This window comes from Alternaria burnsii (assembly GCF_013036055.1).
Source record: "Alternaria burnsii strain CBS107.38 chromosome Unknown 726, whole genome shotgun sequence".
NCBI lineage: Eukaryota > Fungi > Ascomycota > Dothideomycetes > Pleosporales > Pleosporaceae > Alternaria > Alternaria burnsii.
Window position 1 is genome coordinate 318,640 of NW_024066126.1, and position 14,666 is coordinate 333,305.

At 54.5% G+C, this 14,666-nt stretch overlaps 6 protein-coding genes across 6 annotated transcripts; 4 read left to right on the top strand and 2 right to left on the bottom strand.

Moving 5' to 3' along the window:
- Positions 1-10: 10 nt before the first annotated feature.
- GT037_010268 (sec1-like protein) lies at positions 11-2,425 on the bottom strand (the record flags this gene model as incomplete). Its single annotated transcript, XM_038935315.1, has 6 exons — positions 11-62; positions 108-1,087; positions 1,134-1,775; positions 1,819-2,168; positions 2,216-2,341; positions 2,395-2,425. The coding sequence occupies 6 exons, from the start codon at positions 2,423-2,425 to the stop codon at positions 11-13; spliced, it is 2,181 nt and encodes a 726-aa protein (XP_038782111.1).
- A 353-nt stretch (positions 2,426-2,778) lies between these two features.
- On the top strand, positions 2,779-5,195 carry GT037_010269 (p-loop containing nucleoside triphosphate hydrolase protein; the record flags this gene model as incomplete). The annotated part of the gene is made up of 2 exons (XM_038935316.1): positions 2,779-4,019; positions 4,067-5,195. 2 exons carry the CDS (start codon positions 2,779-2,781, stop codon positions 5,193-5,195), a joined length of 2,370 nt encoding a protein of 789 aa, XP_038782112.1.
- A 272-nt stretch (positions 5,196-5,467) lies between these two features.
- Positions 5,468-6,437, bottom strand: GT037_010270 (uncharacterized protein; the record flags this gene model as incomplete). Its single annotated transcript, XM_038935317.1, has 2 exons — positions 5,468-6,254; positions 6,367-6,437. The coding sequence occupies 2 exons, from the start codon at positions 6,435-6,437 to the stop codon at positions 5,468-5,470; spliced, it is 858 nt and encodes a 285-aa protein (XP_038782113.1).
- A 298-nt stretch (positions 6,438-6,735) lies between these two features.
- On the top strand, positions 6,736-7,790 carry GT037_010271 (duf-domain-containing protein; the record flags this gene model as incomplete). The annotated part of the gene is made up of 2 exons (XM_038935318.1): positions 6,736-6,774; positions 6,825-7,790. The coding sequence occupies 2 exons, from the start codon at positions 6,736-6,738 to the stop codon at positions 7,788-7,790; spliced, it is 1,005 nt and encodes a 334-aa protein (XP_038782114.1).
- Positions 7,791-8,554: 764 nt separating this feature from the next.
- GT037_010272 (uncharacterized protein) lies at positions 8,555-9,946 on the top strand (the record flags this gene model as incomplete). The annotated part of the gene is made up of 1 exon (XM_038935319.1): positions 8,555-9,946. The coding sequence occupies one exon, from the start codon at positions 8,555-8,557 to the stop codon at positions 9,944-9,946; it is 1,392 nt and encodes a 463-aa protein (XP_038782115.1).
- A 2,991-nt stretch (positions 9,947-12,937) lies between these two features.
- GT037_010273 (glycoside hydrolase family 7 protein) lies at positions 12,938-14,353 on the top strand (the record flags this gene model as incomplete). The annotated part of the gene is made up of 2 exons (XM_038935320.1): positions 12,938-13,235; positions 13,281-14,353. 2 exons carry the CDS (start codon positions 12,938-12,940, stop codon positions 14,351-14,353), a joined length of 1,371 nt encoding a protein of 456 aa, XP_038782116.1.
- Between the last annotated feature and the right edge of the window lie 313 nt (positions 14,354-14,666).

Sequence of the window (14,666 nt, forward strand, 5' to 3'; positions counted from 1 at the left end):
TGTAGCAGTATCAATCCTCGCTATGAACAAAGCAAAACAACGCCAGAAAGGTATGCACCGCCCTAGCAAGAAACGTTAACAAGCACCACTAATGCTTGGAGGAAAACAAATGCAACTTCTTCTTCTTCTTTTCCTTGCCCTCCTTCTCTTCCTTACCAGGCTTCGTGCTGCTCTGCGAGGACGAAGGGCTGTGTTTTTGTGGCTGGCCGTTGAGATTAATGGCGCCCATGGCGGCGGTTGGGGGCTTTGGACCAGCGACTCTGGGACCGGACGGTAGGCCTCCAGGCATAGGGGGCTTGGTGCCAGCAGGGGGCGGCGCAGGTTTTGGCGGCTCAGGCTTCTCGAACAGATGGGCTGGAGCTTTCGGTTGTGGCTGGTCGATAGGTAAGCGCAGGTTGCGGCGGTTCTGACTGAGATCGCCAACTTGGCGGAGAAAGAGCTGCGGCTTCATCATGTGCGATGTGACGAGGAAGACGTCTCTTGAGGTCTTGTTTGAAACGTCGTAGCAGGCGCGGGCTTCGGAATAGGTTGCACCACCAGCTACGAACACGATGACTCGCTGACGGGGCTCTGCACTTGCGAGCCGCGACTTGGCCCATGTCGGCTTTGCAGAGCGAAGTGACGCAGGCGCAGCATTCTCTTGTGCCATACTCGCGGCATCGTCGGGCGACATCTTTGTGAAGGGAAAGACATCCTGCGGCAGGCTACCGCGGACATGCTCTTCTAGCATATCTTGCAACGCGGGATTGAACCTGGACAAGCCGTAATCCTCAGCATTTGGTGGCGGGGCTGGCTTAGGCGGGAAAAGCGGTGGTGGAGCGTCTCTTTTCTCCTTGAGCTGTCTGGCGACTCGCGCTCCAAGGAGGTCAAGGTTGCGAACGACTTCGCCGTCAGTGGGCGGCAGCTGTGCGTGGAAGAGGAGCTTCTGGAGGTCGGCTGGTAGGATCCCATTCTTAAACAGAACGTATAGCGCGACAAGTCGTAGTCGGTCAGCTGGCGTTATCTCTTCATCGTCCAGGGTGCGCACGATCTGGTCAGTCATGTTCTTGGGTTTCCGGTAGTCTTCATCAAGGCCAGTAGCCAGGCACTGCAAAGGTTAGCAACGGTGCGAGCCTACGGTCAGTGCGACTCACCTGCTCGACGGAAGCCAGATCCGGGAGCTTGTGCTTCTGGAAGATCTCCATGCACTTCTGCGCCATGGTGAGATGAAGAGAGTAGGCTTCCTTCATCTCCTGGAACTGCGGCAGTCCAGCGATCATGTCCTTGATTGCATTCAGTCCATTCATGCCGGCGGCGTTCTGGGCGTCCTGGTTGGTGAAATGGGGGTTGTCGGCGATGAACTTTTGGAAATCGCTGATCAGCTTGTCGAGAGTGTCCTTCATGTGCCGGTGGCGGTTCTCGACCCATATCTTGTCCTTGTCGGATATCTCCATGTCCTTTTCCTCGGCCGCGGGATCCTCCTCGTTGACAATGGTGCGGTACGTCACCTTGTCGCTGTCCTGTATCGGCAGCAGGTCCATGGCCATTGCTTGGTATGTGAACTCGTGGAGGAAGGGAGCCATGAGGTCCATGGATCGATCGGTGATGTAGAGGGCGCCGCGGGGCCGGTTTGACTGGGGGGGAAAGTCTTGGTTGAACTGGGCGTACATGTCGAGCTTATCCTGGACGAAGCGGGCAAGATGTGAGCACAAGACGCTGGCCTCGTGGGTTGGGGCCCGCGGTCGGTAGTAGCGGATGATGGGGTATTCGCCCAGTGCGACGCAGATGCCAGTTATCTGGGCGGTTAGCGGAGGTGGCTTGGAGAGGAGAGGCGCCTACTCTTTCAGCAATGTCTTCCATGTGTCGCACTACGAGGTTGTTGCACTCGGGGTGGTAGAGAATGGGGAAGCTCCAGGGGTCTTTGAAGGTGACGAGGTGCGACTCCTGGGGGTGGAAGTCGAGGTGCACCGTCCGGAAGCTCCGAATCTGTTCGCGTGCCATCTGCGACCGGTCTATGCGCTCCTTGAGGTGTGGCGGCAGCAACGTGGTCCATATCAAGAAGAAGCCGCGGTATCTGCGCTGGTCGAACTCGGCCATGATGCAGTCGACGATGTGCGGCTTGGGTGTGATGATGTATATGGCGTCCATGTCGCGTATCGTCTGCCGCCGGTCTTCGATGCGCTCGATGTCTGCGAGGTCAGAAAGTGGCGCTCCGGCAGGGTTCAGCGTCGCATACTTGTAATGTTGAGGTTGAGGATGTCATCTTCCTTGACCACGTTGTTGATCAGCTTCTGGCTGTCCTCGTCCACGATGAGTATCTTCCAGTCGCCGCGGGTGGTCTGCTTGATCGAGTTGAGAATGACTGTGTGTGCTGTCAGCAGCCGTCTCTTCTGTGTGCCCAGGGTCGCCGCATACGCTCTCGTTGGATGTCTATCATGGACGCCATATTGGCGGGGTAGGGCAGCCAATGCCGCCGAAGGAGAATAAGCCGGTGGAGGGTGCAGCTGTGTCGCAGCAGAGAGCCGAGGGTGCGTGTTCAGCGGCACTGGATGGACGCGGCGGGCGTGGTGCTGGGCTGGGCTGGGCTGGGTGGTGGTGGTGTGGGGAGCGCGTCGCAGCTAGAGAGGTCGTGTCGCAACCCTGCAAGGTTGCGGCGACGGTCCCTTGCCCGCCGGAGGTGTCTAGCAGATGCTTGGCTGACTTTTTGTTCGACATGACATTGTCGACATGACATCGTCGACTTGACTTTGATTATCTGCTGCTCTTCTTTTGTTTACGCGCACGATACCCACCATTGGCATGCCTCTACTGCCAGCGCGGCGGAATTCGCTGTGTCTCATTTGCTCTTTCGCCGCCCGCTCACGATCGCATCCCCCACGCCTCCTACCACGCATCCAGGCCGCGCAACGATCACAACGCTCGGACAGCAAGCCCTTGTCGTTCAATCCGCTCAAGCAAAATAACCCATTCCGATCAGGAGCCCATCGTTCCATCAGTCCTTCGTTTGACATAGTCCGGGCCAAACTCGACATAATACGGCGGGAATTCGTGAAGCCAGAGTTCCTCGACAGTCTTCAATTAAGCGCCAAGGAGTTCGACGAGGAATGGCTCACCTTCGAGCGGTCCATCAGCCTATGGATCAAGCAGGCGCCGCCAGAGTTGGTGTCTCTGGTAGGTGAGGCCAAACGGAGAAAGGCTACGCTCGAGACGAGGCTGCGATACATGTTCTATGCGCAGGCCTGTGGCGGACGCTTCACGACGGCAGAGTTGGAGCACCAGAAGGAAGTGGCGGATTTGCGCTATCCCGCCGAGTGGTACCCGGCGACACGAGAAATCACTCGCACAATACACATGCATGTTGGGCCGACCAATTCTGGAAAGACCTACCACGCCTTGAAGCGCCTTGAACAAGTCGACTCGGGCATCTACCTCGGCCCACTACGTCTCCTCGCCCATGAAGTCTACACGCGCCTGAATGCAAAGGGAAAGCCATGCGCTTTGGTTACCGGAGAGGAGCAACGCATGCCCGACGACACTCGCGCCAACATGTACAGCTGCACTGTCGAGATGGCTCCGCTCAACACCAAGTTTGACGTAGCTGTCATCGACGAGATCCAGATGATTAGCCATAAAGAGCGAGGGTGGGCGTGGACACAGGCATTCCTGGGCTTGCAAGCCAAGGAGATCCATCTTTGTGGAGAAGCCCGGACGGTGCCGCTGATGCGCGAGCTCTGTGCCCTCGTTGGCGACAAGGTACATGTACACGAGTACGAGCGTCTGACGCCACTCGAAGTGCAAAGTCAAAGTCTGAGGGGAAATCTCAACAAGCTCGAGAAGGGTGATTGCATCGTCGCCTTTACCGTCCTGGGTATCCATGCGTTGCGCTCAGAGGTTGAGAAGAAGACGGGGAAGAAATGCGCCATAGTATACGGAAGCTTGCCGCCCGAGACAAGAGCCCAACAGGCACGCTTGTTCAACGACCCGGACAACGACTACGATTTCCTAGTAGCTAGTGACGCCATCGGCATGGGCCTCAATCTGTAAGTGGAACCTTACTCCGCTCTGCGGCTGATGCTGACTGGTACAGTGCTATCAAGCGCGTCATATTTGAATCTACCGTCAAAAGCAATGGTTTGGCATATGTGCCCTTGCAGATATCCGAGATCAAGCAGATTGCGGGTCGTGCTGGCCGCTACAAGACCGCTCACCAAGCAACCACTACTGATTCGGAGCAGACCTCGATTGCTGACAGGGCTGTCGACCCCGCCATCGGCCTGGATGACAAGCAACCGGATGCCGTCGAGGCAAAGAGGCCTGAAGCGAAGACTGCAGGATGGGTCACTACACTGGACCACGTCGACCTCGCCAACTTGAAGCTGGGCATGAAACGCGAACCCGAGCAGATCAATTCAGCTGGCCTCTTTCCTCCGTCTCTCATCGTTGAGCGATTCGCAAACTACTTCCCTCCAGGCACGCCTTTCAGCTACATAATGCTACGTCTACATGAATTTTCCGAGATACACCCTCGATTCCACCTCTGTGAGCTCAAGGATCAGCTGGCGATTGCCGATAACATCCATACTGTGAAAGGTCTGAGCATCCAAGATCGTATCATAATCTGCGCCGCGCCTATCAGCATGCGCGACCCGCATGAAAGAAAATTCCTTCGCCAGCTAGCTGCATGTATCGCAGAAGGCAAATCAGGTAGTCTGTTGGACCTTGACACTCTTCCCCTCGGAACGATGGACTTGCCTCCTTCCGGCGACCGCTCATACCTTTATCAACTGGAGCAGCTTCACAAAATGATAGTGTGCTATCTATGGTTGAGCTACCGGTTCCCCAATGTCTTCACCACTAGGTCTCTTGCCAACTACACAAAGAAGCTTGTTGAAGATCAAATCGAAAAGACGCTGAATGACTTTTCTTTCATCGAGCAGGCGAGACTACGGATGAATGCAATGAGAGGACAAGCAAGAAAGGCCATGGCCGCGGAGCCTGAGGATGAGGACGAAGTGGACGGGCCCGCAGTAGCAACGTTGAAGCAACAAATTGCTGCGAATAGATACCCAGATAACTTGCTGGCCAGCAAGTTGGACTCGCTCGCAGCCGAACACGAGAAACGCAATTCGAAGCTCTCGGACGAAGTCGACGAACTGTTGCAAGGTCGCACGCCGGACGAAGCAAGCCGGCACGATGTCATACAAACTAGTCACTAGATGATCTTGTACAAATACACGAGATTCTCCCAAGTCATACACAACGGCCCTTTGCATGAATGCATGTATTACGTATTGTATCTTCTAGTTATCTGTAACTATGTTTCCCCATAGCCGACACTGTTGCAAGACAATGGCAATGGCACCATGTTGAGTGTTTGTAGAGTTACGACGAGACGTCAAAGTATTAGATTTGTACCACCACCTTCAATTCGAGACCTTGCCCGTCGCACGTGCGGCCACCAATATGAAGAAGCTCGACTCTCAATCATTCAAGAACTCCCACCAACCCACTCAGCCCCTCCATTCGCCGCCATCACACTCCCGCTAACCCATCTACTCTGCTCACTGACTAGAAAGCCTACAACATCGGCTACATCCTCCGCCTGTCCCATTCTCCCTCCCTCGGCGACCTTGACCTTTGGTAGCCTCTGGTCCTTCAACGCCTGCACAGCTTCTGGGGGAAAGGACCGTAGGCCAGGTGTATCCGTGAGTCCCACAGACACAGCATTTACTGTCGTTCCTGGAAAGCTATGCGGCAACTCAATGGCCCAAGATCGCACCAGCGACTCCATTGCTGCACGCGTAGCATTGAACAGTCCGGATCCAGGAGAAGGATCTCGTACGCGGTCTGAAGAGATGACTACGACGCGGCTGTGTGGCGTAAAGAGATCCTGACGCACCAGATTTTCCATGAGAACGATTGGCCAGTGCAAGTTTCCTGTTAGAGATTGGCTGATGTCTGCTTCGCTGGCGCTACCTATCCTAGGTCGAGTATTGAAGGCTGCGTTGAAGACGAGTATGCTGAGTTTCTTGCCGGAGAAATGGTTAGCGAGAGCTGTGAGGAGAGTACCGATGGAGGGGAGAGATGTTATGTCTGCGACCGCGCCCTGCATGGTTGGCACCTCATTGTTGGAAGAGGCATAGAGGTCACGGACTGTGGATGAGAGCGTGTCGAAGTTGTGGGCGGATTGGGGGGACGAGTAGGTTCCTAAGATGGAACAGCCGCGTGTTGCGAGTGAGAGAGATATCGCCCGCCCTATCCCTTTTGATGCACCGCTTACTCTGGGTTAGGTCTTCTCGAGCTATGTATGCGAGAGAGCATGTACGGGTTGAGAGGAATAACCTCTTCAAAGGCACGGGGAAACTCAAGTGTGGAAACATGTCTTACGTGACAATGGCGACTTTGCCCTTGAGATCCTGCTCGCGGAGCTGTGGCGCAGGTGGTACGTAATCTGCCATGTCGACTTGTGCATGTAGGAACCGCAGAGAGTATGGGTCAAGTGTAGCTTTAGATGTTGTTTGACTACATGCGATGTTGTGTCACGGGCGGGCGAGTCGTGGAAAGGGGCTAGCGCGAGATGAGCACATGGGCCAATTTCCCAGTGCCGGGCGCATCCGTCATCCATCAGCCTCTTTCACGGTCACCGTCGTCTCCCTACCGAACGCAGCCAAACTCCAGTCTTAGCCAGAGCATAGCTACGCCTATTCCGCTTTCCCATCGACGTGGAGATTGACTGCGCGACCAGCCGCGACCATGATGGCGCCTTCTCACCTGCTCGAGATCCCCAGGCCCAAGGTAAGTCGAGCAACACGGCGCGCCCAGGCAGTCGATACCACGTGCTGCAGCAGGACGAGACTGACTCTGGCCTGCAGACGTTCCTCCAGAAGATGTCGCTCCGCACAGGCGCCGAAGTCATCACCTTCCTACAGGTCATCAACAAGGCGTCCGGCGTCTACGGCCTCCTCGCGCTGCTTACGGGAGCGAAAATCGACGGCTGGCAGCTGTCCATGTACCTCTACTCGACCTTTGCGCTCGTCGCCACCACATTCCTGTACAAGCACATCCGGTTACAAAGTCCCTTTGAGTCGGTCCTCCTGGCGCACCTCTATGCGCTCGACTCGGTCATCAACGCCCTGTACACAGCCTTCTTCGGCATCGCATGGTTCTACACACTCGCCGCACACCCCGACGAGAATGCCGGCCTGTCGCCTGGTATGAAGGACAACGCGGGCTTCACAAGCCCCAAGCACAACGTCACGCAGGTTGACATCATCGCCGAGCCGACCGAGGGCATGCAGGCCGGCCAACACGCCGTAGCAGTCGGACAGGGCGCAGATGGTGGCGCGGGACTCGGCAACGCCGTCTTCCAGAGCGGAAGCATCATGTCCATCTCCCTCATCTCCGGCTTCTGGGCCCTTCGCGTCTACTTTGTCTTCATCATGCTGGCCTTCGCCCGCCAGTGCCTCCGCCAACACATCGCTGCCAACGCCTCCTCCGCTGCATGGTACAACTCGAACAACATGCAAACATCCGCCACTGACCTCGCAGAGAATCCCTTCGCAGAAGGCAAAGAAGAGGGCAGCGGCTGGAAGGGCAAACTGGGCCGCGTCATGCTCAGCGGCTCCCCCAAGTACTGGCTCGGTGCCGATGCCGCCGAGGGCGAGGACTGGATGCGCAATCTGGGTGGCAGATTCAAGAAGACCACACAGCTGGACCAGCCTGTTGGCTTCAACGAGCGTGAGCGCAGGCGGAGAGCTGGAACTGGCCCTCCCGTACCGCAGCTCAAGCTGAACCCCGAGTTGCCCAAGTAGACCGCATTGAAGAGAGCAACGATTGACGACAGCCAGAAGTTGTAATGAAATGACCTAGGGTTGCGCACCACGAGCCAGCAGCGCATGTGTACTATATACATCTATAATTTGGGCTTGCATGAGACATGCCTCGCACGACAGCGAAGCATGTCGAAGCCGCTATTTCTCCGCATAGCATAGCGTTTACATCTGTCTTTCGATCTAATATTCAAACACTATCTCGTCAAACCTGCTCTTCGTCTGACTCACCCGGCTAGAATCTTGCACGCTATCAACACGACCATGGCGGCGCGGAGGGCGCTTACAGGCATACCCCACCACACCCACGTTGCCAACGTTGCGCTAAGCCCCACTTGGTCAGCGCACGTGTGTTTGGTGAATGACGGCCGTCTCACCTTCACCGCCGGACATGTCGTCTGGTCCCTGAGACCGGTAGATTGGTAGGCATGTGCCTAGTTCCGGCGTGCCAAGCGTGTTGCGTGCCACTGTCATGCCTGTTAGAAACGGCCGCCGGATGACATGTCGTGCATCGGCAGACGCATTGATAAGGGGATGCGGTGGCCGCGCGAGACGGCGTCGAATTTGCAACGACTATGTGGCAGCTTTTGGACGTGTTCTTTGACTAATCTTGTTCTTCATCACATGCTGGCACATTCGGTCTATAGTTGTAGTTCATAAGGGGTCTCTGGCGCTGGTACCTGGATTCAGCCTCATTTCACTATCTCGCATCTTCAGTCAGACAACAGAAAATCGGAGTCGCCATTATGGGTATCTTTCGCCGGTCCATGAGCTCTAGCTCTGCACAGTCGTCGCGTCCATCGACCATCGACTCATCTGCGTCCGAAACCGCAAGTTCAAGAACGAGCATGGAATCTACTTTCGAGGAGCACGACGTAGCAGATTCCATGGCCACAATCAAGCAGCTGCCAACACCGGCGCGGAAGACTCCGATCCTCAGTCTCCCACTCGAACTCATTCAGCAAGTCAATACCTACCTCGACACTTCCTCGGCAGCAGCCTTCTGCCTTTCAAGTCGGTACGTGTACTACGCTCTCGGCACTGAAGTCCTTTCTCGCCATGTCGAGGGAAGCAAGAACCGCTTCGAGAAGAGAAAGACCATCGAGGCAGTAGTAGAGCGCGCCTTTCCCGGCCATTGGTTTTGCGCTTGGTGTGATAGATTCCATGCCTGGAGTGCTGAAGACGGACCGAAGAGCCAGCATTCAGGGGGTAAAAGAGACTGTGCAGACTTCAATAGCTACTTGGACGCTGGGAACGGATACAAACTCCGATATCACCATGTCCGACTTGCCGTCAATCGCGCATCGTGGGGAGATGAGCACGGTATTCCCCTTTCCGCGTTCACTTACGAGAAGAAAGAAATGGCGCGAATCTCTAGAACGCCGGTTCCCACTAAACTCAGTCTCTCAGCCAGGATCGTTCAAGGCCATGTTCTCTTACACAGCTCCTACGCAATCATTCTGCCCGCTTTCACAACGAGAAATCGCAACCTCTTAAAGTCGCTCTGGCCTCTCCTCCCACATATCGTCACAGGCCACCGCGATACACCAAATGGCCATACCGGTCTCATGGCCGCCATCGACAATGTGATCCGCCGAGGCTGGAAGTACCAGTTTACGCAGAACTGCTCGACCTGTGCGACGGATTGGAGTGTGACTACCCAAGACTTCTCACATGCTACTGGTGGGCAGGTCAGACTAGTGGTGCAGAGTTGGCGAGACTTGGGCACGGGTAGAACTCCATTCGAGACGGGATGGAGGTCGCACGGGATAGGGAGCGGTGATGATAGCGGGGCTAACACTTGTCTCGTGAGACTTACCAGCCTACCTGCGGGATCCGTCAGACACGCGTTCGAGGCTGCGTGCATAGACTATGTAACAGACAAGGCTGACGTCGCTGATGTGGCTGCGAAGAACATATCCAAGTCGCGTATTTATCGGTCGTTCATGAAGAGGACCATGTCTGAAGAAGACGATAGTGCAATTAGACGGTCCAGTGCAAGACCGCGCTATTGGCGTACGCGAGAAGAGAACGAAGAGGTGGCGCGGAAGTACGAGGAGGATAGACGAGATGTGGCGAGGCATGTTGCTGAAGAGTTGGTCCGCCTCGACGCTCAGCGTGGGAGAGGATTGGTTTAGATATCCAAATATATTCTTGTATCTATTTAGATGCTGCGCTTCAGTGACTGACATGACTGGATGTGCTGCAATTGGATTATTCGCCACTGCACAGCCTCCGTATAGTATGTGCCATGGTATTTCAAAAGTTTCATGTCGGAGCATATGGATGCAGAACAAGCGGGTCTACCGCCTTTTGTAGAATTCGATGTCGTGCGATCGAAAATCGGGCCAAAACTCCAAAGTGAGGAATTGACACAGTGGATTTGAAGTTCCCATGTACTGATTTCGTACACCTGCTCTAGACTCATTGCTCGGGATAGTGACAGATTTACAACAAAGATTGGGTGACGCGGCTGGCCTATGATCCTACGGCGTTTGCAGTTCACAACTGTAAAGATGATAGGCGCTATCCTCTTCGGCGCACCGCTTAGATGAGATGCAGTATCAGTAATGTCAAGATCATGATCTGGAAAGACCAGGAACCGACCAACGACCATGCTTTGAGGGCTTTTGTGGAAAACTCAAGCTGTCTGGTTTGATTCAAGATACCAAAAACCAGAGGTAGAAGTGATCGATGAGATGGCACGATATAACAATAACCTAGAGCGGAAAGTAATGATGACGGAAGATGACGAGCGTGGTTCTCTGGGAGATATCGGACCAACATGGTTGCCGGAACAAACGGCCGGAGAAAACAATAAAGTAATGGATAGGGGCATACACCGCTCGTGGTGGTCAGTGAAAAACAACGATGAATTCAAGTGGGCTCTGGTACGCGTCAATAAGCTTTGTGTTAACAGATCCTCGCGGAAAAGCCTGCTATGCAGCAGTCCATATCATCATGCGTAAGGGAATCCCACAGTGTCCCAAGTCAGATCTTTATATGCTGTGGTCAATTTGCGTAGCATGGCAAGACCAACCTACCGAAGAACTTCTTGTCGCCAACATACTCGTATCCGGCTTTACTGTACCCACTGGGCTGCACAGATCAGTCGTCAACTACAAGTAACGATAGTACTGTAATGCAGCAACTCGAAAGAAGCAGCGCCATATCACCTATCTGAGCCCATTGGCGGTACCTTTCGTACCAGATCCGCCGGTCGAAGGAGAAAGCGTAGGCTTGCGACACTAGCTAAGGTACAAGTTTTAAAAACCGTTGGTTGTTCGTCACATATGGTGTTTGAGTGAATGCGGACATGACCGCTTGGGAAGCGGAGGAACGACGCCACGCTAGTCTTCTTTTACCATAGTCAATTTACCCCTTCTCGCTCTGCACTTTGCAAACAACACTGACATCCTCATCCTATCACGCGCGAATATACTAACCGTCGTTACCTCAGAAACTGTCGCCAAAGGCTAAAGATCACAGTCTCACGATGATTGCGGCTCAATGTGTTATGCCCGGTCGCAGTATAGTACAGAGCGTCCCATTCGCCAGTCCCTGGAGTATTGCCGCTTACCTGGGATGCATTCGCCGTGGATCTGTGATCGTCAGTGTACTGATGCGGAGTTCATATCGAGTGGTCGGAGGCTATATTACCTGTCGCTAATTGATTACGTTGAACCTGGATTTCAGTCTGCAACAACCGACCTTCTAATCCAACACCAGCGCATTTGCTGAGCAGTAGAGATGCGAAAGTGATTCTGCCCACTTGCCATAACAATATCGCTGTCCTCGTGTATGGCCTCTACGTCAGAAGCCGACAGGCGGACAAACTCGAGGCGCATGTTCCGGCCTTAGCGAGCGACCCCTGGACCTCAATCTAATCTGCGCCAGCAGTTCGACCGAGAAATCCGGTCATTGCCATTTTGCTAAGGTTCAAGTCAAGTTGATTAAGCTCCAAGCTTTGCAGCCAATTGTTCAGAGGAGTCTCGTCCCGTCTGGTCCGGAAGCTTCTCCTTGCTTACAGGGTGCGGCGCTTCTGTTGTGTTCCTGCATTCCAACAAGAAGATCATTTGACAAAACTCTCTCAATGCTTCTCACGCATCTGAGAACGGGTTGCTGTCTTGCGGGTAGACCTGGCAATATGACCGAGGCTGCGTGATGGACTCCAGGCAAAACCAGCTAGCCAGCCACGTAGGTCGGAAATGGCTCCAGAGGGGCAAGTCCTGTGTCACTGCAGACTCGTCCCTGTACCATGCCTAGCGACGTAAGAACCTCGAGGATCTTGGCAATTACTCTTAGGGCTAAACCGGTATCCAGGGAAAGACAACGAGCCTCATGACCTTTGCTACAAATTAAAATCCACGAGACCGGAACATCTTTCTGGAAGATTCGCTCGTATATGCCCATGGGTCGTCGACGAAGCAATCTAATACAACCGGGTTTCGAAACCACTGGGTGCAGCTGTATGGCGGAGATGGATCTCTCAGGAGGATCGTCCGACCTCAGTACCGTATGCCACTGCTCGTACATGAAAGATACGATCTACAGATGCGCAACATGTATCTGTGAGGTGACTCGTGATACAACCACGACGGCGTATGTGAATCTCGAGATATGGCTGCGAGTGTTGATCCACAGCTTTGCCTTCGCACATACGAGGCTTGTCACTCGCCGTCGAATAGGACTGAGGGCTAAGACTCTGCTGCCAATAAGGTCAACTAGCCATAGTACGTCTCCATATGCCTATCCGTTCATCACTTCATAAACTATCCCCTTGTGGCAAAGATCCCGGATGTCGTGGCGCACAGATCTCCGCAATACCCCAGACTACCCCACGATGGGGTCACGACTAGGGACGGTTCATCTATCCTTCATTACTCTGGCACTTCTAGCGTCTTTTCACACTCCCGACGTCCCGTCGTTCTTACGGTATTGGTGAGAACGACCTAGGGGACCGTCAAGGATGCAGATCTCCTGCGCCTTGCAATTATCAACGGTCATATGGGTACTTGTGCAAAGTACCTTGGATAGTACCCGTCGGATGAAAGTTTTTGTATAAGAAGGCCATCTGAACCGTCGTTGTTTCGATATCCCACAACAGACTTTCGATCCAACAAGTCACCATGTACAGGACACTCGCCCTCGCTTCTCTCTCGCTCTTCGGAGCCGCCCGCGCTCAGCAGGTTGGCAAAGAGACAACGGAGACACACCCTAAGATGACATGGCAGACTTGCACTGGTACCGGCGGAAAGAGCTGCACCAACAAGTCCGGTTCCATTGTGCTCGACTCCAACTGGCGATGGGCCCACGTCACCAACGGCTACACCAACTGCTACGACGGCAACTCTTGGAACACGACCGCTTGCCCTGACGGCAGCACTTGCACTAAGAACTGCGCCATCGACGGTGCCGACTACTCTGGTATGTAATTCCAACCCGCTACAGTCTGCCGTCTGACACACCTAGGTACCTACGGTATCACTACCAGCAGCAATTCTCTGTCCCTCAAGTTCGTCACCAAGGGCTCTTACTCTGCCAACATTGGTTCGCGTACCTACCTCATGGAGAGCGACACCAAGTACCAGATGTTCAACCTCATCGGCAAGGAGTTCACCTTCGACGTCGACGTCTCCAAGCTCCCTTGCGGTCTGAACGGTGCTCTCTACTTTGTTGAGATGGCTGCCGACGGTGGTATCAACAAGGGCAACAACAAGGCTGGTGCCAAGTACGGAACTGGATACTGCGACTCCCAGTGCCCCCACGACATCAAGTTCATCAACGGTGTAGCCAACGTCGAGGGCTGGAACCCGTCCGACAACGACGCCAACGCCGGCCAGGGCAAGATGGGTGCCTGCTGCCCCGAGATGGACATCTGGGAGGCCAACTCCATCTCCACTGCCTACACTCCCCACCCCTGCAAGGGCACTGGTCTCCAGGCGTGCACCGACGAGGTCAGCTGCGGTGACGGCGACAACCGCTACGGCGGAATTTGCGACAAGGACGGCTGCGACTTCAACAGCTACCGCATGGGCGTCCGTGACTTCTACGGCCCAGGCATGACCCTCGACACCACCAAGAAGATGACTGTCGTCACTCAGTTCCTCGGCTCCGGCTCCAGCCTCTCCGAGATCAAGCGTTTCTACATCCAGGGAGGAACCGTCTTCAAGAACTCCGACTCTGCCATCGAGGGCGTCAGCGGCAACTCCATCACCGAGGAGTTCTGTGACCAGCAGAAGACCGCCTTCGGCGACACATCTTCTTTCAAGACTCTCGGTGGTCTCAACGAGATGGGTGCCTCGCTTGCTCGCGGCCACGTCCTCGTCATGTCCCTCTGGGACGACCATGCGGTCAACATGCTCTGGCTCGACTCTACCTACCCCACTGATGCCGACCCAGAGAAGCCTGGTATCGCCCGTGGTACCTGCGCTACCGACTCTGGCAAGCCCGAGGACGTCGAGGCCAACTCCCCCGACGCGACTGTCGTCTTCTCCAACATCAAGTTTGGTCCCATTGGCTCCACCTTTGCCCAGCCCGCATAAGCGCTCGATGAGGTTTCTGGTAAATTTCGGCGGAGGACTGACGGCTTTGGGCTGTAAGGGCGGGTGGATCTCCTTCGACCGTCCTCTCGCTTTGCTTCAAATTTGTATATACTTGTGGTGGATTTAGAAAGTGTGCATATAGACAAACAGACTGCATTACTCACTGTTGAGACCTGTGAAAGTATCTGCTTCGTGAAGGGTGCTGACTTGGAACTCGTTGTCCAATGCTCTCACTCGCCTTTTGTATTTCCAAAGCCTTCGTGCATCTTTGACATCTGAGTAGCTTCGTATTGCGTCTTCAGTCTTTGATTTT